The following is a 22546-nucleotide window of genomic DNA, read 5'->3' on the forward strand; positions in this document are numbered from 1 at the left end:
GCTGTGACATACCTGAAGCCTTTTTTTTTTTCAAACACTGCAATAATAATAATAATTAAAAAACGGCAACATGGGAAAATACAGAAAACTATGTTCATTTAGCAAAGGAAAGGGGTGTTTTTTCACGAGCTAACTCTACTAGAAAACTTGCCGCAAAATGAAGACTTAAGCGAAGTTGTCTTGAACTAAGTATATTTTTCTCATGCAAAACAGAACTTGTTAATTGATTGGGAGTATAAACAGGATATATGTATATATATATATATATATATATATATATATATATATATATATATATATATATATATATAAATATAAATTTTTTTTTAGAATTTTGATACATTTTTACTGGAAAATAAGACAAAAATCCTAAACAAGAATCTGATTCATGCAGTGTTTCCTCTGCCTGTTTTTCTGAAACTCACTACCCTTTGCTTTTACATCTGTCCCTCTTCTTTTATCTTAAAATTTCCATTTTTTCTTTCTCTCTCTCTCTTCTTACACTTATCTTTTTTATTTTACCTGACCAAGACTCTTTCTCACGTTTTCTTTCTCTTTCCCTCTCTGATAAAATCCTGGGCTCTAATGTGTCAAATATCTGTCTTGTGGATCTCAGGGGGAGGTTGGTCCACCAGGACTCAGGGGCAGTCCGGCCGTTCAGTTTAACGCACCACCTTTAAGCACTATCAACAAAGGAGAGAAGGTAACACACAAGGGAGCAGTGATTCCAACCCAGGGGGGGTGGGGGGCACTGCCAGGGTGAGAGGGTGTGGATGGTGGGGGAGAGAGGAGCGTTAGACGGCATTGAATCACAACATCGCTCCAGGGAAAATGGTCTGGAACGTTCTGATAATTTATCAGTTGGGACTGACATTTGAAAATACTTTGATTATGGGAATGTTTTCTGAAAACACATCATAGAGACATTGATAGTATATAAAGGGAGGGAGGTTAGTTGTATAATTATTGAATGGGGAGAGATACAGACACATCTGTTGTGTGAAATATGTGGTTCACTGCCAATGCTCTTTTATTCTGCCTGTGTCCATTCATCTCCTCATCACCTTGATCTCCCCGCTGCTCTGGCAGTGGTCACAGTCCTCTTAACATCCTTCTTCAGAACCCCAAAAAATTCTCATCACATGCCACCTCTTCAACATGCTCCGCCGTTGCCGTCTGCAAACAGCCTCCCCATCAACCGTCATCTTGTCCCATATAAAAAAAAAAATCTTTCTTCCTTGGTTACCGTATCCAGGGAGATGTGGGCCCGCCCGGTGACCCAGGCCTCCCACTGGTCAATGGAGTGGTGGAGCTTGTTGGCTTTCCGAAAGGAGACAAAGGAACTAAGGTTTGTGAGGAAAACGAAGCTGTGAGGACCTAGACCTAGGATGAAGTCAATCGACACCGTCCTCTTCAAAATCTTTTCTACAGTTTCTTTGTACCTCAGACCTACTATCCAGGAGGGTGACGTTCACTTTGTGCTTGATGTATTCATACCAAACTTAACCCTGTAAAGTCTTCATATCTGGTGGTGATTTGAAATGGTTGAATTATGTGTGCATTTATATGGCGACCCTAAAGAGGACACATTAGGCACACTTACAAATATATAAATATCACTCTCTAATGTGGATAATGTTAGATAATAGATCTGTGTCTTTTTTTCTTCAGTCGCAAAAAAAAAATTGTTTTTGAGGAAAACATTCCAGGATTTTTCTCAATATAGTGGACTTCAGTGGCAAATTGCATTTTCAGTGCAACTTCAAAGGGCTCTACATGATCCCAACCGAGTAATAAGGGTCTTTTCTAGCAAATTATCATTTTATATATACTGTATTTTCCGCACTATAAGGCACACTGGATTATATGGCGCACCTTCAATGAATATTTTAGAACTGTTATAGTCATATATTAGTCATATATAGTCATATACTGTTATAGTCATATATAGGGCGCACCGAATTGTAAGGCGCATATAATAGAAGATACTGCAGTCAAACGTTTGACTGGGTTTGCGTTATGCATCCACCAGATGTGTGGAAGTGACCTTTCCAATGTGATTATGTATTGTATGAGGTAGAGCTAGTGCAAGTAGAGCATTTGTGATTAAAAAGTATAGAAATTTAGTTAGTTTTTTTATAAAATGACCAATCGTTTTGCTAGAAAAGACTAGGACTTGGAGAATAAATCGATCATGAATCGAGAAATGATTCAGCATTAATTCTGAGATTTTCCGAATGCATCGCAATTCTTTCTTATATCGATTCTGAGCATAGTTTTGAATATCAGACGGCACTCCATGCTTTAGAAACAACCATACTCTGCTTGTTTCCAAATCCTTACACACACTTAAATAATAATAATAATTCTAAACTATAACTAAAATAATAATTCATAAAATTCGAAAAGGTTGAAGCGAATTACAAAGGTCTTCACAGTGGGCTGTTTACATTAAAGAGCCAGTAAGATGAAGCTTCCTATCACTGTTTTATAAGTCCTGTACAATAGGTTTAAATCCATCCCAGGTTAAAAAACATTGTCATTTTGTCAAAATATAATTTTAAAATTACCTCAATTCTCAGAGATCCCCAAACGGTTCATGCAAAGCTGTTCAAAAGATTCAGTTTCCTTAAACCCCACCTTTCGGTAGCATACTGTGTTCTGATTGGTCAACTAACATAGTTTAGATTGGTTGTTCCGCACACAACTTCAAGGTAAACAATGTGTTAGCATCTTTTTGGGGTGAATTATGTCTTATTCCTCTCACCACGAAGCAAACAGTAAAATAAAAAACTTGAAAAGTCTCGCTGCTTTTTCTTCTGTGTGGGTGTATTCAAGCCGCACACTTCAGTTTGAATCTGAATAGCGCGTTCAACGCGGGGGCGTGGTCACATTAGATATAATGAAGGGAGACGTGAAAAACGGACATGGATTACTTTATCACAGAATATCTGTTAGAAGCACTTGTTTAGTTTTAAATAAGACATGTCAAGCTTTCTATAGATATCTCTCTCATGTCTCTTCGTTGAGTATTCACGGAGTTACACTTCATTTTAATGACGTGTTTGTAAATGAAAATCAGCGCAGATAAAGGCTGCAGACAGCACACATACTGATTAGATGCTCCGGAGAAAACAAACACATAACTTCATAATCATACTTCGCGTTGTGATTCGGAGATGCTTGTTGGTCCAAATAAAGTTGGTAATGAACCCTCTTTAATGGCCAAACGCTTTGAAAATCCCACCTTGAACTCACCGAGATAAGAAAAGCAGTCATCAGTGAAATGTTGTGAACACAACAAAAGGGATTTGTTGTACTGCTCTGGTATTGTGGTAAAAATTAATTTTAGCCATTGGTTCTTCTGATCTTCATTCTTTGGCAGTGAAAATAAAACAAACTTGCCTTTACAATTAAAAACACACTGTCTCCTCGACGTGATGCTATCACACCAACCAGAGCGTCTGTGTGGGGGGGAGGGGCAGGTCAGAGTTTTGTTTCTCCCAAGACGGTAGGCGGAGATTATTATGCAAAGTGTTCCTAGTGATGTACATAGAGATGGGCAAAAGATTTGAAATCTATAATGACTCGTTTCAGCGATTCAGAGTCGACTCCTTACTTTAGAAGCCAATAACTTTATAAATCGTGTACTTTTTGGTTTAATTACTTTGCACATTGTTTACACAGATGGACAGCTACACCATACACTGTAATACAGGTAATTTTTGATTTCCCATCTGTGTGGCTCTTTAATCTCGCGTCATAAAAGTATTCTAGGTTAAGGTGAAATTACATGATATGCCGAATGCACTAGCACTCTTTAGCCCTCTTCTTCATGAGCATTTGAGTGTGCGGATAAAAACTATATTAAAAAATATTAGAGCGCCATCTGCTGTTAAAATCTAAGCTCAGAATCGATTCCAGAGGAATCACGATGCAGTCTGAAAATCTAAGAATCGATCCACGAATCGAGTCTGCTTCAATTTATCATCCCAGCCCTAGAAAAGACCCTTATTCCTTGGCTGGGATCACATAGGAAGAAGCTGCAATGAAACTGCAATTTGGACCTTCAACACGTTGGCTGCCATTCAAGTCCACTATATGTTAGAAACATTTTGGAATGTTTTCCTCAAAAACTTTAAATTTCTTTTCATCTGAAGAAAGAAAGACATGAACATCTTGGATGACATGGGGGGTGAGTAAATTATTACTTTTTTTCTGGATTCGAAAATGATTTACACTATTATAAAATATATTTTTTATAAATACTTTTATTCAGCAAGGATAAAGTGACTACAGTGACTTTTATGTTATAAAAGATTTATATTTCAAAACATTTCTGTCCTTTTTTGAACATTCCATTCATCAAACAATCGTGAAAAAAATGATCACTTTCCACAAAACAGTATATTAAACAGTATATCATTCATATCGGTGCTAAATGTTTAATGTGTCACCAAATCAAAATGGAAAACAGTTATTTGGTTTATGTCATAGTACTGTTTTTATTCCATATCTGATCAAATCAATGCAGCCTTGGAAAGCATATGAAATGTTTGTAGCTGTAGATTATATTATGTAAGTGTTCAAATTTACAATTCTTGTTTGTTTCATTTGGAGCCCAAATCACAATGAAGGACATTCAACTGAATTTAAATTTGTGGATTTCAAGCATAGATCAATGTGTACGACAGCAGTTTGCTGCATAATGTATTAAATATTGTTTCAAATTTCTCAGTCTTCTTTCTTCTTTCTCTCTCTCTCTTCTCTAGGGTGAGAAAGGCTATGACGGTGCTCCAGGTTCTCCAGGAAGACCAGGACCACCAGTGAGTAATCAAAGAGAGCTTGTTCTCCAAATTCAAGTTTGATATGTTGCTGTTTGAAACTGACACACATATTGTTGTGCATATGTAGGGCCCATTTGGGTACAGAGGTGAGACTGGAGAAAAGGGAATCCTGGGCATGCCAGGCTCAAGGGTAGGTAATGTTACTGCTTCATTTTGTGATTCACCATAGGCTGATATTTTGTTTGTTTCAAATTAACCTGAACTTCTTTTTATATATTGTTCAAAATGGCAGGGCCCACCTGGTCTGAACGGTCCTCCTGGGCTTTCTGGGATTAAGGTAGATATGAAACACTTTACTCTAAACTGTTTTCCGCTTATATCTTCATTAGATACCAACCATCTTCTCTCTCATCTGTAGGGTTTCCCTGGGACTGCTGGTTTTCCAGGACAACCAGGTTTTACCGGCCCAAAGGTAAGAACAAGTAACACGAAAAACACAAATATAAATTTCATAAACAGAAAAAGGTTCCACAGTATTATATTGTTAATATATTTTTAGGGTGAAAGAGGAGACCAAGGTCCACCTGGACCGATTGTGGATGCAGTGGATGGAATTAAAGGTATCAGAAATCACCTGTATTGTAGTCATAGAGGTTGCGTTTATCATAATAAACTCACTTTCATACAATTTTGTGATCTCAAGTGCGGTTATTGCTTTTTTTTTTAATCTCTCATGTACATACTCATATGTATGCTGATGTACACTCTTCATTGATTATTCAATTTACTTGCACCTAGGTCCTCCAGGTGATCCCGGCTTTCCTGGTTATCCGGGGATAACTGGAGATACAGGTTTTCCAGGGCTTCCTGGTCAGCCTGGTCCTCCGGGACAGGCTGCTTTTGTCTCAGGTATTAGTGACATACTTTTGCATTTTAAGGCTTTATGATTCAGGTCATGCAGCCTGTTGAGGACTTTTTTTGTCCCACATTGGTTGTTGACAAAGTAACGAGTGCATGATAAAGATGTTATACTGGAGAGAACATGGCACATAGAAACAAACATGACAGAATCCCACCAAAAATGACAAAACAAGACTAAATGAAACACCATAAAACATGCTAAAACATCCTTAAGACTACACACCAAACTAACCAAAGAGCACATGGAAAGGGAATAAACAACCCAAGCCACATCCCCACAATGAAAGACACAACAGGGAGCATCTGGATCATGACATCAGAACTGACAATGAACTAAACAGAATTGTAACTGCCCAGACACAAAAGGTAAAGGAGAGCTCACAACCAAGAGATAACCCCAAAGAAATAGGCACCAGGAAAATATATGTAACATGGGTGTCAGGATACTCTTGCCAATGCCAAACATGACAGAGCAAAGCAACAGGATAGGCAACATCTAAAGACAAGGTTATCAGAAAACCAGTGTAAACAATAGGGATGTGAATCAAAAGAAAAGTAATAATCCTTTGAGTATTTTTATGAAATAAATATTTAGGAAAAAGAAATGGAGTTACATTGTCAAAGAATGACAATGAGTTTAAAAAACATTTCACAAGGTGTTTATACAGACTTTTTAATGGCTTTTGGTTTTTGTGTATTTTTGATTCATTGAAACAACCACATAGCAGCATGTGAACAACCACTCAAAACTCCTTAGCAATGGCATTGAAATGCCTTGACAACCATCCACAACATCCTAGTATCTATAAACTATTGTGTCAATATGATGATAACCATGAGTTTTGTTTTACTATCAAGGTCGTCCAGGCATCTCTGGGTTCCCCGGTGGCCGTGGACCCAAAGGACCAAGGGGAAACCCAGGTCGGGATTCTTATGGTCCTGAAGGTCTTCCTGGAAGTCAGGGCTTTCCTGGACCTCCAGGTCCCCCTGGACCACCGGGAAGTACATGTAAGCCTTTGCAGATGATGATGGCCTTCTTAATTTTTTACAAAACTTAAGAATTTGACAAATTAGATCACACTTAGAAAATATTTTGTGTGGGTCAAATAAAATAGAAGTAGATCCTTGGGGTAGCACTTGCAGGTTACCACTTTTCCTATTTTACCTTCTACCTTCTATCTAGCAAACCTGTTTCCCACTGGATCACCTGGATTTCCGGGTCAGCCTGGTCTAAGAGGACGTCCTGGAGACAGAGGCTTTAAAGGGTTTAAAGGTGAGGCAATTTGTTGTAGAACTGAATTGAGAATTATTAATTAGCTATTAAGATGATTATGTTGAATGACTTACTTCCCTTTTTCCTTGATTGACTCTTGCAGGAGAAAATGGTGACTGCAACTGTTTGGGTGGAGGAACGATTGGTGCACAGGGACCTCAAGGGCCTCCAGGGCCCACGGGTTTTATAGGACTCAATGGAGTAAAGGGAGAAATTGGTGACCCAGGCTTCCAGGGACCCCGTGGACCACAGGGCTTTGATGTAGGATATTAATTATTAAAATATTAGGTGGGATCAATCGGGCTAATGCCTTGATTTTTTTGGGGGGGATGCTGAATGTTTTTACATGGAAAGGTAGCGACTTGGTGTTGAGAGTGGAGTAATATAAATCACAGAAGTTCTTTGCCAAGGTTACAGGTTTTGTTGTTTGTTTAGGAGTCCGGTGCAATGCATCTAATACAATATTATCTTACTGATCATTGAGAAACACTGGGATCATCAGGTTACTTCCAAAATTGTTTCAAATTATAGGTCTTGCTTTGCTTTTTGCTTTAGGGTCGTGCGGGTGACAGAGGATTTAAAGGGCGTAAAGGAGAAAAAGGTAATTATTTCTTCCCTGAAGGCCGAGGGCAAAAAGGTGATATGGGTCAACAGGGTCTTCCAGGACCACTTGGACCAAGCGGCAAACCCGGAAAGGATGGCTCTCCTGGCTTCCCTGGAGAACCAGGTCTACCTGTGAGTAGATTTTCCTTTTCCCTTATATTCTTTTTTTGTGTGTGTCATTTCATTTCATCAGTTAATTAAATTATTTTACAGTAATTATTACCAAAGAAGAGTTATTGCTTGTAGTTATGCTGATTCTGACATTCAACTAGTGAGATCTGTCATGATTCTGCCCTTGTGTTCTTGATTTTTCTCTAGTCTTGTGGCTGGATCATGATAGGCCGTGTTTTGTGTGCAAGCACATGGCCTTGTCTTTGGGTCATGTTCTTTTGTTGTCTCGTTTCCTTGCCCCGCCCCCTTGTTATCCTCTTTTTATATGTGCTTTTTGTTTTTGTCATTATTGCTTTACCTGTGTCACCTGTTATGTTATCATTAGTCTCCCTATTTCAATCCCCTTGTGTCCTCTGTCTAGTGTGGTTCATTGTTACACTCTGTCAAAACGTTGTGAGACCTGTGTATTGTATCTCTGTCGTGTGAGTTCCAGAGTGAATAGTCTTTTGTTTTATTGTTTGTTTCTAGTCTAAGTCAAGTTATTTGTCTATTCCCTAGTTGTTGTTTTCCCCCTTGTGGGTTTTGTTTCCCCCTTTTTGTCACTAATAAACCTTGTGTGTAGTGCATTCTGTCTGCGCTTGAGTTCATCCCCGCTCCCTTCTGTGACAAGATCTTTAAATTTCTAAAGTTCTTTCTTTACAGGGGGAGCCTGGTTTTGGGGTGTCTGGAAGTAAAGGGTTTCCTGGTATTCCTGGGCTCAAAGGTCGTCCTGGTGACAGGGGTGAACCTGGTATTGGCTATCCTGGCGTAGCTGGGTTCAAAGGGTCACAAGGTGATCCTGGATTCAATGGTCTTCCTGGAACACCTGGACCTAAAGGAATTCAAGGCAAGTAAAATAAAAATAAAAAATCTGTAACACTTTAACAACATCATATAGAAATAAAAAAAATTATACAGATTACATGATATTGCTAAAGGTTATTATTACTGATTAATAAACTGGTATATGGCAAGCAATTTTATTTTAAATTACTCACAGCGTTACTCATCGAAATTACAGTTTTACTAGTAACAATTCAGTTAGAGAGTTCTACAATTAAATTCTTACCAGTAACAATGCCAGTTACAGAGCTCTAATTCAATTCTTTCTAGTAACCATTATAATTAGAGAGAGCTCTAGGCCTGAACAGACTTGACTTGACGAAGCAGGGAACAGACTTGACATGAACAGACTTGACTCACCAACAGCAGGATACAACATTAGTACACACCAAGGGACAATAGCAAAAACTTAACTACTTATAACATACAATAGCCACATTTCCACTGTCAGGCCAGTGCGAGCCAGGGCTTAAAGCGGGCCGGGCGGGGCTCATAGCCTCGGGCCAGTAGCATCGAGGCCAGAATAGCGCAGGGTTTCCACAGTGGAGCTTGAAGCACCGCTGCACGTCACTAAAACACGCCCTTTACACGCCTCTCAGAACAACGTCATGCAACCTCAAAATTTCACCAACAAAGAGAAGTTATTAGAAAACTAAGAAATAAGTCACTGGAACATGCGCGATCACAAAACGAACATGATAAAAGCGGCAGTTTGTTTGCATGCTTTGTTATATATTCACATTCAAAAGCATCAATGTTTTAACTATAGAATTGATTTAATTTATCAGGACTCAAAATTATTCACACATAAATACACTTATTTCTATTTTATTTATTTTTAACGCTCATGAAAATAGCCTGCTTATTCAGTCGAGTCTGTTTCTGTTTATTAGCCACAGTAGCCATCATATTTAGAATGAATGATAATATCTCTATATTTATAAAAGATCCCGAACAAAAACATTATTAGGCTATAATTTTTTTTATGATAGGCAATGTGAGATAAACTCTCGAGACGAGGCTTGTGACCGATAATATAAGTTACTTAATAAATACACAATTGTTATAGAGAATAAGAAGGTGACGTCTGATTTCTTCAAGCGGTCATATTTACCATGTTTACTATGGTAACAAGATTAGCGTGCATACCTTTTTCATCGCTTATAAATATTTCTGCCTTGTTTAGTGTTTATAATCCACATTGGATCAAGTTATTTCAAACACTCGCTGCTGACTGAAAGAGAGTTTTGAGCTCGACTTATAAAAAAAAAAAAAAAAAGAGTGTTTAATGCTGGTGTTACAGCTCTTATCTTTCTGAAATGATCCTCAGCGCAGACTCTCTATTTTTATAAAAGCTTCCAAACAAAAATCATTATTATATTTTGATGATATGCAATGTAGAGCTAAACTCACGAGACGACAGATAAAATGTTACTTAATAAATACACAATTGTGATAGAGAATAAGAAGCTGACGTCTGATTTATCCAAGCAATAAACGTTAATGTTTAGCGTGCATAGTCTTTTACATCGCTTATAAATATTTCTGCGTTGTTTAGTGATTATAATCCACATCGGATCAAGTTATTTCAAACACTTGCTGCTAACTAACAGTGCCAAAAAACCCTGGCCGTTGGCCCCGAGGAAGCCCTGGCGAGGCACGATCAAGCCCCGGAAGAGACAATGGAAACGCGACTGGCCCTGGCACGCACTAGCACGCCCGGTCCTAGCTCGATAGTGGAAACACGGCTAATGAGGGTCACATGACATGAACAAACCAGTGAGCAAACAGACACATGACTAAGACAACTAATGAGAACATGACACAATGAACGAGAGGAACCAATAACATAAAGACAAGAGGGCAAGGGAAGCATGACACAACCAGCATGAATCAAACTACAAAATAATGCCACGTTTCCATCGAAATTACCCGGAACAATTGTACCAGGAACTTTTTTCCCCAGGAACCATTTTCCCCCAGACCTGTTGCTTTCTGCATTTCCACCGCAGTCTAAAGTACCGGGAAGATTACACACATAGACTTGTGACGTAGGTCTGCACGTGTTTCTCAATACAAAGTAAGCACATTTTGGACTTTGCATCCTCACTAGTTCAGACTTTGCGCATTTGACTCGGGAGTGTGTTGTCTGCGACAATGCAAATCCGGTAATTCTGCAAACAGCAACGTACTTGATAACATCAGTCAGCTTGCCTTGGCTACTGCAATTTTCCATCAGAGCCAGTGGCGCATGTCAAATGGACTAGCCAAAGTGAGGCTGCTCTCGGCGGATACATGATCACTGAGCTCCCACTGATCGCATGGACCTTATCGTCACATTTTTAAATAGGCACTGTTTTTATAAATAAACCGCGGATTTGAGTTTTAAACTACATTCTCGTCTGAAATACTTAAAAAAAATTACATTTCATGGCACAATAAGAGTAATATTTTTTAAAATGATCCAAATAAATGGTGGTTGAAATAACAATGCTGTGTGAACTCAACCAATCAGCATGTTTAGCGTCCAAGTCCCGCCCCCAAAAGTTCCAGAACTTTGAAAAAGTACTTTGTGAGCAGGGACTTTCTGAGGGACATTTTTTTTTTTTTACCTGGAACTTTATTTATTTCCTGTTTCCTGCGGTGGAAACATGGCTTAAAAGACATGAAAACAAGAAAAACAAAACCCTAAAACAGACATTACAGCAGAGCTCTGTAAGTGTATTAAAGAGGTCTCTAAATCCGTTCTTACTAGTTAAATTTAATTTGAGAGCTTTCTAAATGTAATATTTACTTGTAAAAACTGAATTAGAGAGCTCTCAAATTGAATTAAAGAGCTTTCTAATTCAGTTGTTACTAATAAGAATTGCATTAATGAGCTCTATAATTGTAATTTTTACTAGTAAAATTGCATTGTAGAGCTCTCTATTCAACATGACCTCATTATGATATTTGCGCCTCATGCATATTCATAACATGGGTGATTGTCTGTCCAGATAGGCTCATGGGAGGTCCGTGGATATATAACACTGTTGCATTATGGGTGTCATGAGTTAAAGTCTGATCCAGTGGACCCTTATAATCCCACACCCCTCTTCCCAGTTCACTTATACTGTCCTGTCGAAATTAAAAGGCAATTACGGCAAAACAACAAAGTGGGAGACTGAACCGCTGAGTTGTTCACTCAAACAGTTTTTAATGATGACTAGCAACACTGATGCTCTAATGATCTATTAAATAGCCTATTATATTCATTAAAATAATTAACATTATTATGCTATACAGAGTAGAAATATAACCTAGGTAATTTATGTACTGTAAGTTTATTTTAAAGGTAAATTCACACACAGAAAAAAGATTTTGGGCTAGGACTGTGATAATATCATAATTGATGCTGAGCATGCCACACACTTTGCCAACAAAGGAAAAAAAACCCCGAAGAAAACCACGTCCAAGGCATTTACTGCATGACAAACCTTTTGGAATGGCGTTAGAATGCCCCTATAATTTAAGTTATGAGGGGAAAAAATATCTGTGTATGTAGTGTTTTAGAATTTTCAATTTAAAGTTACGCTGCTCTGCATTTGTTTAACCTTTCATCAATATTCCTTTCGCCACATATAAATTATAGTGTGACTTGTGTACTTTCATACATATGTCAGCACTACATTAGACAAACCAATAGATTGCAATCTAACAAACTGCTTTGTATCACAAAACACTGTAAATAAGCAACAACTAGAAAATTTGGTAACAATAATTAATCATAAATCTTTAATGTTTTTTTTTTTTTATAATGTTATTCTCTTTTGAGTGACATCTCACTTTTTGCAGGTTATATTAGCTATATAGAACAAAACCACTTTTTGTACCAGGCTGTAAACATATGTATTTTATTTTAACATGGGAGGTCTATGGGACTGACTACCTTATGGAGCCAGTCTCCAGTGGCCAGTCGATGAATTGCAGTTTTAGTCACTTCTGTGGTCAATAGAGAGAGCGGGAGTATGCCACTTGCTTTTTACTAGTAAGATTAAATTAGAGAGCTCTCTAATTGTAATTCTAGCTAGTAAAAAAATATTTAGAGGGCTCTCTATTAGGCATTGTTACTAGTAGGAATTTATTTAGAGCTCTCTAAATGAATTGTTACTAGGTAAAAGGCAAATATGCAGTGTAACGCTGGGGATATTTTCTAAGCTAAAATGGATTGCCATACTACCATGTATTGTATGTGGTTAGCCTACTTTTTTAAAAGAACATATATTGTCATATGCAGTGAATTAATTGGATCTACACAAATCAAGGTGGTATTTTGTCAATACAAGCCTACTCCTCAAGAAGCCCACTTTAATAGCATATTAAGCTTGTTTTCTGAGTTTACAGTAAAAGATTAAACAGTATAAGATGAGCTTGGTTGAAAAAGCTTCAGTTTAGAGGTTGCTATACCTCATCTTGACGAGCATTTATCTCGTCAAGCTTTGGACGTGTGTGAGAGTGAATCGGTATGCAAATGAATCCTTACATTTTCCCTGTGCTAACAGAACTTTTGACCTCTTTGCAAGCCATTCCATTCAGAGAGAAATTGAGCAGGTGCAATTAAATCATAACAAGTCTTAACATTCATGTCTGAATAACCAGATCCTTTCACTTCTCTGCATGCTCTCCATCTCTCTCTCTTAGTAATGGAATGGCATTGACGCAGCCATGCACATTTTCTCCTTTTGATTTCTTTATTTGCACTGCTTTAACCTAATGTGCTGGAATATTTGAATGAGCTTTTTTATTTTTCCTACTAAAGGTAAAATCATTTTCATGCTTATGCATTTGATTTCTTATTGATGCTGCCCGAATGAAATGATTCCTAAACCGACTGATTGACAGCTTCTCTTGCCATCTCTCTTGCCCTTGCATGTTGTCTTGACTAGGTGACAGCTGTGGGCAGGCGGGGCTTAATGGTGCCTCTTTGGAAGAGGGAGGTGAGATGTGAAGCCCAGAGCGGCAGCCAGTAAAATATAAATCATCATTTTCCAATGGCCTGACTGTATCAGACAACTTAACTATAGAGTGTCCACCAAGCCCGACCATACCTTACATTCATCATTACTTCGCTATAGGTTGAGATGTCTAATCCAGTTAGTCTCTTGCCATTCTGGAAAATTGATAGTTGCCATATTACAGCCCTCTTTTGCCAGTCATTTAACAATCTTTGTGCATGTCATTAGCCCTTCTATACTGGCTTTACTGTGGGAGGATGGGGTTACTTTCTTTTTTTTCTTTCTTTTTTGAAGTATGAAAGTAAATCTCATTTTGAAGACTCTGCTACACCATCACAGGCCCATTGCTCAAATTTGCTTTGCATACCCTTTGAATCGACACAACATCAGTCCCAACACTTGTTCACCTTGGTCACAAACACCCATGGCATGCCATCAGTTATCACAGAAGATATTTTGACTTATCCTTCACAAGCAAAATGTGCCTACAGTACATGCACTTACACTGGAAGTCTATGCAGCAATTTATTGCAACACTAAAATATACAAGTTATGTGTTATTTTGAGCCTAGATCAGGGGTAGACAAGTTTAGTCCTAGAGAGCCGCAGTCCTGCAAGAGTTCAGCTCCAACCCTGAAAAAAACCCTCACCTCTGCCTGTAGCCTGAAGAGACTGATGAGCTTGTTCAGGTGTGTTTGATTAGATTCAAGCTGAACTCTGCAGGACTACGGCTCTCTAGGACCTAACTTGCCTACCCCTGGCCTAGATGGATAAAGTATACATAAAGCTATGTCATCTGCTTACATTATTTCCGGTATGTTGCAACACTTTTGCAACATACCCCAAGGATGGACAAATCCAACAACAGAAGTATTAATATAATAATTAATATAAGCACTTTAATTAATATAAGTTCTTCAATAAAAGTACAAACTGCACATTTCTTTTTTTAAACACTCTGAAAAGCATTTTCATTGTATGTGCATTACTATACACATTTCTGTTGTCTTTATAAAATATGTGTTTTCTGTAAAGCTGCTTCAGAAAATTATGAATTCAAAAGTGTTATAGACATTTTCTGTGGTAATTGACAGCATATGAGATCTCCCTGCCCTCCACATTAAAATGTGGTTCTATGTGTTTTGGAATCATTTTCAGGACAGTTCATGGAATTATAATGCTGGACTGCAGTGTAATTGCACAGTGACAATACAGTCAGGTCCACATATATTTGGGCACAGCCACAATTTTTTATTTTATTTTAAATGTTGACCAAAACATATTCAAGTTGCAGTTATACCGTATAACAAGTACACTATGAGATTTAATTTGATGGTATTCTCATCACAATTGGAGGAAAGGTTAAAGAATTACAGCTTTTTAATATGTACCTCCCCCCTTTTTCAAGGGACCATAATTAATTAAACATTTGATTCAAAAGCCATTTAATGGACAAATGTGGGCTATTCCTTCATTATTTCTACATCAATTAAGCAAGTAAAAGGTCCGGAGTTGATTCTAATCGTGCCATTTGCATTTGGAAGCTGTTGCTTTGAATCCACATCATGCGGTCAAAGGATCTCTCCATGCAGGTGAAGCAGACACCTGTTAGGCTTCATAAAACAAAACAAAAATCCATCAGAGAGATAGCAGGGACATTCAGAGTGGTCAAATTAACAGTTTTGTACATTCTGAGAAAAAAGAGTGGACTGGTGCGCTAAAAAAAGCCCTGGGTGTCCACAGAGGACAACAGTGGTGGATGTTTGGAGAATCCTCTCCATGGTAAAGAAAAACCCTTTCACTACATTCAACCAAGAGAAGAACACTCTCCAGGAGGCAGGTGTGTCACTGTCAAAGTCTACAATCAAGAGAAGACTTTACAAGAACAATTACAGAGAGTTCACCACAAGGTGCACATACTGTAAGGCCAGATTAGACTTGGCCAAAACATATCTAAAAAACCAAGACCACTTCTACAAAAGCATATCTTTGGATGGTTGGAATTAAGATCAGCCTTTACCAGAATGATGGGAATAAAAAGTATGGAGAAGACTTGGAACAGCTCATGATCCTAAGCATATAACATCATTTGTAAAACATGGTTAAACAGTGTGGCCTGAGCATGCATGGCTTCTAGTGGCACCGAGTTACTGGTGTTTAGTTATGATGTGACAGAAGGACAGAAGCAGCCAGAAAAATTTGATTGGGCGTGTTGAAACATGAAAAACGTGTCAGTGTCCGAAAATATATGTAGACCTTACTGTATATTCCCTCCCATCCATTTTCTTATCAGCCAACTTTCACTGATCTTAGATGCTCAGATACATTTTTTACTAACACAATCATCCATGTTTTAATTCTTGGTTTGTCATGGTTAGTTGTAGGAAATGTGTGTTGAATGGGCCATCATTCATAGTTTTTATAAGTTACTGACCATGATATGGATGTCAACAGGAACACCCCTGCCCTGTAGGATTCCTGGTGAATTTGGAGATCCAGGATACTTTGGAAATCCCGGTGTGCCAGGTAATTTTATTTCTAAAAGTATATAAAAGTTGATTATTGTAGTAATTTAACTATAAAGAGTATTTTAACATTTAAAATGCTAAAACGTGTTCTTTTGCATGTTTGTGTCTATAAAAATATATTAGGGCCAAAGGGTCGGCCTGGTTCCCCAGGAGCAAGTGGGCGCCCAGGGTTTGATGGGCCAAAGGGTGAGAGAGGAGAACAAGGCTCTGGAGGTCAGCCAGGACCTCAGGGTAAGATTACAGCCCCAAATGTGAATGGGTCCGCCGTCTAACCACAAATATTATATATAATTTCTTTGGGCTAGCCATATATTTAAAAATATAATAACAATTGCATTATTTTGTATAAAATTTTTTTAAAGGTGCGCACACATTTACTGTCATCCTTACTACACATTACTACACATCCAGTCATTCAAATAGGAATCTGTGTGATTGGGATTTTCGCAGGAGGGTGAAAAAATTTTCCCATGCAAATTTCACTCATTTTCATTTTGGTAACATGAAATCACAACAACATCCTTTGCTGCTTTCGGTTTGAAATTGACTTCTGTGTGCAGAGCTTGTTACGTCTCTACACTATTGAGAAGAGACAATGGACCAATTTAATGACTGTGACTGCACCTTTTCAAATTGGCTTTTTTTTTCAAATCTTATTATGATTAGGGTTCCCCGGACCCAGAGGAGATCCAGGTTTACCAGGAAAAACAAATGCCGGCTTACCAGGGCCTCCAGGAAGAGATGGTTTTCCAGGTTTGCCAGGAGCTAAGGGGGAACCCGGTGTGGTGCTTGGGGCCACTCCTGGAGGTCCAGGTTCTCCAGGGAGACCAGGAGAGCCAGGAGACAAGGGTCAACCTGGTGTGCCTGGTGTACTAGGGAGGCCTGGTAAGTTTGATGAGATGTTTTCATGTACTGTAGCTACTACCAACATCATTAGCACCAATCCAGTTAGACATTGTAAGTCATGCTAGATATCAAGCTAATGCATTCCTCCTTAGGTAATGATGGACGCAATGGCTTTCCTGGCATAAAGGGAGAACGAGGTGTGGATGGAATTCCTGGTCTTGTAGGTCCCATTGGTCCACCAGGAGAAATCCCTCCCGGAGGTGTTCCTGGTCCCAGAGGGCCACCTGGAGCTAAGGGATTTGATGGACCTCCAGGTAACCAAATCAAATCAATTTTGGTGGGGTTTTTTTTTTGGGAAATTTTTGGCAGATCTACTTAACTTCTAAGACTTTGTCACAAGGCATAATTTCTTAAGTCTATCTTTACCTGGGTAGTTATGGTTTGATTAAAATTTTGATGTGAGTATTGTTTTACTGTAAATTTGAGTTGTGGTAAAATGTTTCACTGGCTCTTTTTCTTCTCATGAGTCTTTGTCTACCTGTGTTTACTGATCTTCCACACAAAAATATCTGTTTTCCTTATTCTTTTCTCTATGGTCATCCTCCCCTCCTTCTCTTTTTCCATCACCATCATTTCCACCCTCCCGTCCTTCCATTTGTGGTCTCACCCTCTTCTATTTTTGGTGTTGGGTCACCTCACTAGGCTGCCAAGGTGAGAAATATTGTCCTCCCTGATGCCCTCCATTTAGAGTTGATTTTCCTCTATAACACAATTCACACTCTTGCAATGCTTCCTCCTAATGCACTTGTCTTTCCTTGTGTTTCCAGTGCTCCTAATTAATATTTCACCCAAAATGATGACAGAATATTCAATTTTGGGTGAACTCTCCTTTTTAGGCATCTATTTCAAACCAATAGAGCAGTTTGTTCAGTTGTTTATGTAGATCTGCAAAAAGTTAATTTGACATTGCTTGGATTGACCATGTATTAAAAAAAATTTCATCCATGGTCTTTTATCACTGGAGTTGTTTAAACGGTATTGCTTCATCTTTTTGTGTGTTTGTGTACCATGAAGCAGGAAGCACATAGTGCACTCAACACATAAAAGATGACCTTAAACTTGTGTGCTTAAATACTAATGCTCAGGTTCAATGAATTTGAGCAGTCTAGACTCTAATCTAACAATCTAGTCTCAGAACTTGCTTTAACCCTGATGTGCTTGTGTGCCTTTAACCGCAAACCCACCTTCTGGTAAACCGTAGCATCTTTAGTTAGCCATATCAACTTTAGTTAGTCATGTTCCAGCTTCTTTTACATTCAGTCTATAATTAGACTTTACATTAAACTGACATTTCCACAAATTGTGAAATATGTTGTGTTCATTCAGTATAACAAATATCAGTTAATGTTTTTTCTTCATCGTTTAGTAATTTCAATTCTTTAGAATGTGCTTTTAGAATGTTTTTTTTAATTACCTGTTATTTAAAGTATTTCTTTAGTGGGTAAGTGTGTTCACCTGTACAGTGTGTGTACAGAGTGTATTTACTCATCTAAAAAAAATCTGAATGGATTTTATTTCAGTTAAATCCAAGTCATTTCTAGGCTCATTTTAGAGCTAAAGCCTATATTATATGTTTTTTACTCCACAGGTTTCCCAGGGTTGAAGGGTATGAGAGGAGATCCAGGACCTCCAGCTCCTGGTGGAATAAAGGGTGTAACAGGACTTCCTGGACTCCCAGGGTCTCAGGGATTTAGGGGACCTCCTGGACCCCCTGGCATTGGGACACGTCCCGGCATACCTGGAAGACCAGGAATAAAGGGTATGATATTGCAAAAAGAGATTATTATTTAAATGGATTTGACTTTCTTGGGTTATACTGCTGATAGAATTACTTATGCAGTAATTTTTAACATGCTTCTACAATCTCAAATACCACACTATTGAAATTTGTAATGCTGTGCATTAATACCATGACATCAAACAAGCATCTCAAAGATTCTTTCAGATAGCATTAAATAGTTTAATTCTGTTCAAGGGGAGAAGGGGTCTCTTGGATTGGTGGGGTTTCCAGGTTTACCTGGTTCTCCTGGAGTCCCAGGTGGCCCAGGTGTTAAAGGTTTACCTGGTTATGCTGGGCAGGATGGCTCACCTGGAGGAACCGGATCAAGAGGAACCAAAGGTATATTGATGGCACTTGCAGGACATTTGGTTGTGGATTTTTAGTTAAGTGAAACCATAGATGGCACTAAAACAGAATTCAGAACTTCAGAAAGAACCAAGATATAAAATAGTTTATTGTAATTATATTAGAAAATGCACTGCAGTAATACAATGAATGTACTAAATTAATTGATATATGTTCGTGTTTTAAAGGGGATCGCGGTGATCCTGGTCGTCCAGGACCCTCTCCAGTGCTTCCAGTAGAGCAGCTGGAAAAGGGCCAAAAAGGTGAACCAGGAGGTGGTGGACTGCCTGGTTTCACAGGACCAAGAGGTACAAAAAGTGGACAGACCATCCAACTAGACAGTTCCTTAGAATCTAATGAAGAATCCATGCTGTTTAGTGGCATAAAGGTGTTCATGGACTTATTCTTGTAGTGGAGTTATTAATGAAATGTTCATTTAAGCTTGTGATAAAAGAACTACTCATTCAGCCATTAGAATCTCAGTAAAACAAAATGTTTTTTTTTTTTTTTTTTTTTTTACAGGTGATAAGGGTCTTCCAGGGTCTCCTGGACGTCAAGGCTTTCCTGGATTACCTGGTGTTGCAGAGCAAGCAAAAGGTTTTCCTGGCCAGCCTGGACTCCCAGGTATTCCTGGCTCCTTTGGCTTCCCTGGTCCCAAAGGTTCACCAGGAGTTATAGGCTTCCCTGGCTCACCAGGCCTGAGTGTAAGTATCACGTATTTGGGCCAAAAGTACAGTATATGTATACAAGTTTACTATGGATGCAGCAGTCCTAATACTGTTATCAGAAACAGGTCTAGTATGGTCTCATACTTGCAACTGTCAAAATGTTTTATGCACAGAAATAAACATGGTCTCTTACTTTTTGTGTTGTTCTCCATTGAAGGGTGATGATGGTGTACCTGGGGTTCAAGGTTTCCCAGGAACTCCAGGACAACCTGGTGGCAAAGGTGAGATCTCTGTGATTGTCAAGTATAATAATAATAATAATAATAATAATAATGCACTTTATTTCTGACCTACAATACATATGGCTCTGATGCCTGTAAACATTGTCTTTAAGGTGAGAAAGGTGATTCATATGATTTATCTGGACCCCCTGGACCAAAGGGTGTGATTGGAAATCGTGGATTCCCAGGTTAGAATGACATTTTTTTTTTTTCAGGTTCTCAGTATGCATATGGTTTATAAAATCGTCTATTTTTTGTACTATATTTAATTTTGATAATGTAAATTCCAGTCTAATTTCTTAAAATATTTTTGTCCTTTACCTTTCCATAACAAGGTGGTCCAGGACTTCCTGGTGAACCAGGTGATCCTGGTTTCCCAGGAATAGTGGGATTACAAGGCCAGAAAGGTTTTCCTGGAGATCCAGGAGCACCTGGATTTGGTGGTACGTGGAAGTTTGGATCCACACTTATGATGCTGGTGAAATTATTTCAGCTTTTAAATCAACAACTTCCCTAATTTTATTCATGTTGTTGTATTTGTTAATAGGCTCACCAGGCCTCCCAGGCATTAGGGGTCTTCCTGGTTATCCAGGACAGAAGGGGCGTGATGGAGATTTAGGCCGTCCTGGAGCTCCAGGTTCACCAGGAGAGAAAGGTTAAACAAGAACATGTACCATTTTTCCATTAGATATTGCTAAAAACATATGTTTTTCAGTTGTAGTCATTCATCTTTCTACACACTAACAGAACCCAGCATGTTGACATTTCTGAAACAGCCTTTTTCAAATCTTACTTCAGGTTTTCCAGGATCACCTGGTTTAGATGGACTCAATGGTCTTCCAGGATCCAAGGGGTTGTCTGGAGTCCCAGGTACATTATTAAATTGAACCTCTGATTATAAGTTTCTACATTATACTTCAAACGTGAACAAACTAGTGAATGCTCCTTTATTTAACATATGTCCTCAGGTGTGACTGAAGGTGGTCGGACTGGAGCTCCTGGTGTGAATGGCCTGAAGGGGGAGAGAGGCTCATCACAGCCCGGAGCACCTGGGCGCCCGGGAGAAAAAGGATCCAGAGGAGACACTGGTGAGGAGAATCATGTGTTTGGACCACTGAACATGCAATTAACCTCACCAGACCTCTGGCTTTATCTGAAACTCTTAGAATAAAGGGAAAAAATACACACACACATATATTAGTGCTGGGCAACGATAATTTTTTTTTAATTGTGGTTAATCGCATTATTGTCTGGTAGCAGTTAAAATATTTATTGTAGCCTAAATGTCAACATTAATCTAATTAAATTAAATATAAAACAAGCCATTTGTCACTGCCAAGATGTTTTTATAGATAATATTTGATAGTTTGTTATTGAAAAACAAGTTATGCTCCTGAGTCCTGAGCCTCGATTATAACAGGCACCTTCCTATTAGACCTGGATTAGTTGCGGGACCCATCATTCATTGTAATAAAAACCTGCATTAACACAAGCTAAAATAATTGTCAGCGTTAATCAATTGATGCGTTACCGCAATAACACGTTAAAATCATGAACGCGTTTATAACGCACTTGCCCCGCCCCAGACCTATGTGGATCATCTGCCATTTCATACAGTCGATTGATGACTAATATGATGCAAGGCAACAACTCACTGCGTGATGGAGCCTAGAAAATATCCCTAAAATTCAAGATAAAGGGCAAAACGCACGTTCGAGATTGTGTCTCATATTTACATCATATAGTTAAGAAATATCATACGAGCTTTAGGCTAAGTGCAAGATCACACGAGTGCAAATGTGATACTCATCTTATATAGTTCATTAAGAAGTTAATGTGTTATTTTAGACCCAATGTTGTCTGTTTTGCTAAATTTTGCCAACCAAAATATGATGACAAATCAAAACTGTTCATCTCCGAGCATCCCACAACGGCATTTCATTTCTTAATCCATGTTTTGAACGAATTTGGTGAATCATTTGGTGCGTTGAACCACTGGCCTATGCTTTGGCTTTGAAGTGGCGTTGCATGGACCAATCAGTGTATGACATCAAAGTACCACGAGAGCGATTCAAAAGCACAATTAGACGTCTGCTCTCTAAACTTTTGCGATACTTTGATGTCACACACCGGTCGGTCTGATGGTGATCATCCGCTTCAAGTCGAACAAGCTTAATGATTGGATGAACCATTTATAAAGAACCATTTACTTCACTCCTGAATGAATCAGCCATTTGAACAAATCAAACGAATGAATAAATTACTCGATGACTTAATCATTAAGATTAAGCTTTACCACCACCTACTGGCAGTTTTAGTTTATTACTTAGAGTACCATTTCATTAAATAAATAATTTTATATTTTCATAGTAATAATAATACAATTAAGAAAATAAATTATTAAAGTTATAGTTCACCCAACCAAAAATTACAATTCTGTTCTGAGTATATGTAATAAATTTTATCA

General features: G+C 38.4%; 2 protein-coding genes across 6 annotated transcripts in view; both read left to right on the top strand.

The window, feature by feature from the left end:
• LOC113106275 (microtubule-associated protein 1A-like) overlaps positions 1 to 22546 on the top strand; it is a 1143919-nt gene that overhangs the window by 310632 nt on the left and 810741 nt on the right.
• LOC113106276 (collagen alpha-6(IV) chain-like) overlaps positions 1 to 22546 on the top strand; it is an 87905-nt gene that overhangs the window by 60346 nt on the left and 5013 nt on the right. Inside the window, exons 12-40 of one of the 5 annotated variants that reach the window (XM_026268009.1) lie at positions 617 to 703; positions 1256 to 1348; positions 4773 to 4826; positions 4915 to 4977; positions 5080 to 5124; positions 5206 to 5259; positions 5347 to 5407; positions 5586 to 5696; positions 6567 to 6716; positions 6892 to 6981; positions 7085 to 7242; positions 7537 to 7716; positions 8398 to 8581; positions 13503 to 13553; positions 16026 to 16097; positions 16223 to 16330; positions 16766 to 16984; positions 17098 to 17259; positions 17648 to 17656; positions 18594 to 18764; positions 18981 to 19124; positions 19319 to 19438; positions 19653 to 19834; positions 20016 to 20079; positions 20193 to 20267; positions 20415 to 20522; positions 20627 to 20734; positions 20878 to 20949; positions 21048 to 21167. In XM_026268009.1, coding sequence (XP_026123794.1) covers positions 617 to 703; positions 1256 to 1348; positions 4773 to 4826; positions 4915 to 4977; positions 5080 to 5124; positions 5206 to 5259; positions 5347 to 5407; positions 5586 to 5696; positions 6567 to 6716; positions 6892 to 6981; positions 7085 to 7242; positions 7537 to 7716; positions 8398 to 8581; positions 13503 to 13553; positions 16026 to 16097; positions 16223 to 16330; positions 16766 to 16984; positions 17098 to 17259; positions 17648 to 17656; positions 18594 to 18764; positions 18981 to 19124; positions 19319 to 19438; positions 19653 to 19834; positions 20016 to 20079; positions 20193 to 20267; positions 20415 to 20522; positions 20627 to 20734; positions 20878 to 20949; positions 21048 to 21167 — 3115 coding nt within the window. The remainder of the gene's footprint in view (positions 1 to 616; positions 704 to 1255; positions 1349 to 4772; positions 4827 to 4914; positions 4978 to 5079; positions 5125 to 5205; positions 5260 to 5346; positions 5408 to 5585; positions 5697 to 6566; positions 6717 to 6891; positions 6982 to 7084; positions 7243 to 7536; positions 7717 to 8397; positions 8582 to 13502; positions 13554 to 16025; positions 16098 to 16222; positions 16331 to 16765; positions 16985 to 17097; positions 17260 to 17647; positions 17657 to 18593; positions 18765 to 18980; positions 19125 to 19318; positions 19439 to 19652; positions 19835 to 20015; positions 20080 to 20192; positions 20268 to 20414; positions 20523 to 20626; positions 20735 to 20877; positions 20950 to 21047; positions 21168 to 22546) is intronic. The other 4 variants (XM_026268010.1, XM_026268011.1, XM_026268014.1 and 1 more) reach the window with 4 other exon arrangements.

Source organism: Carassius auratus, chromosome 7 (assembly GCF_003368295.1).
Source record: "Carassius auratus strain Wakin chromosome 7, ASM336829v1, whole genome shotgun sequence".
Lineage (NCBI taxonomy): Eukaryota > Metazoa > Chordata > Actinopteri > Cypriniformes > Cyprinidae > Carassius > Carassius auratus.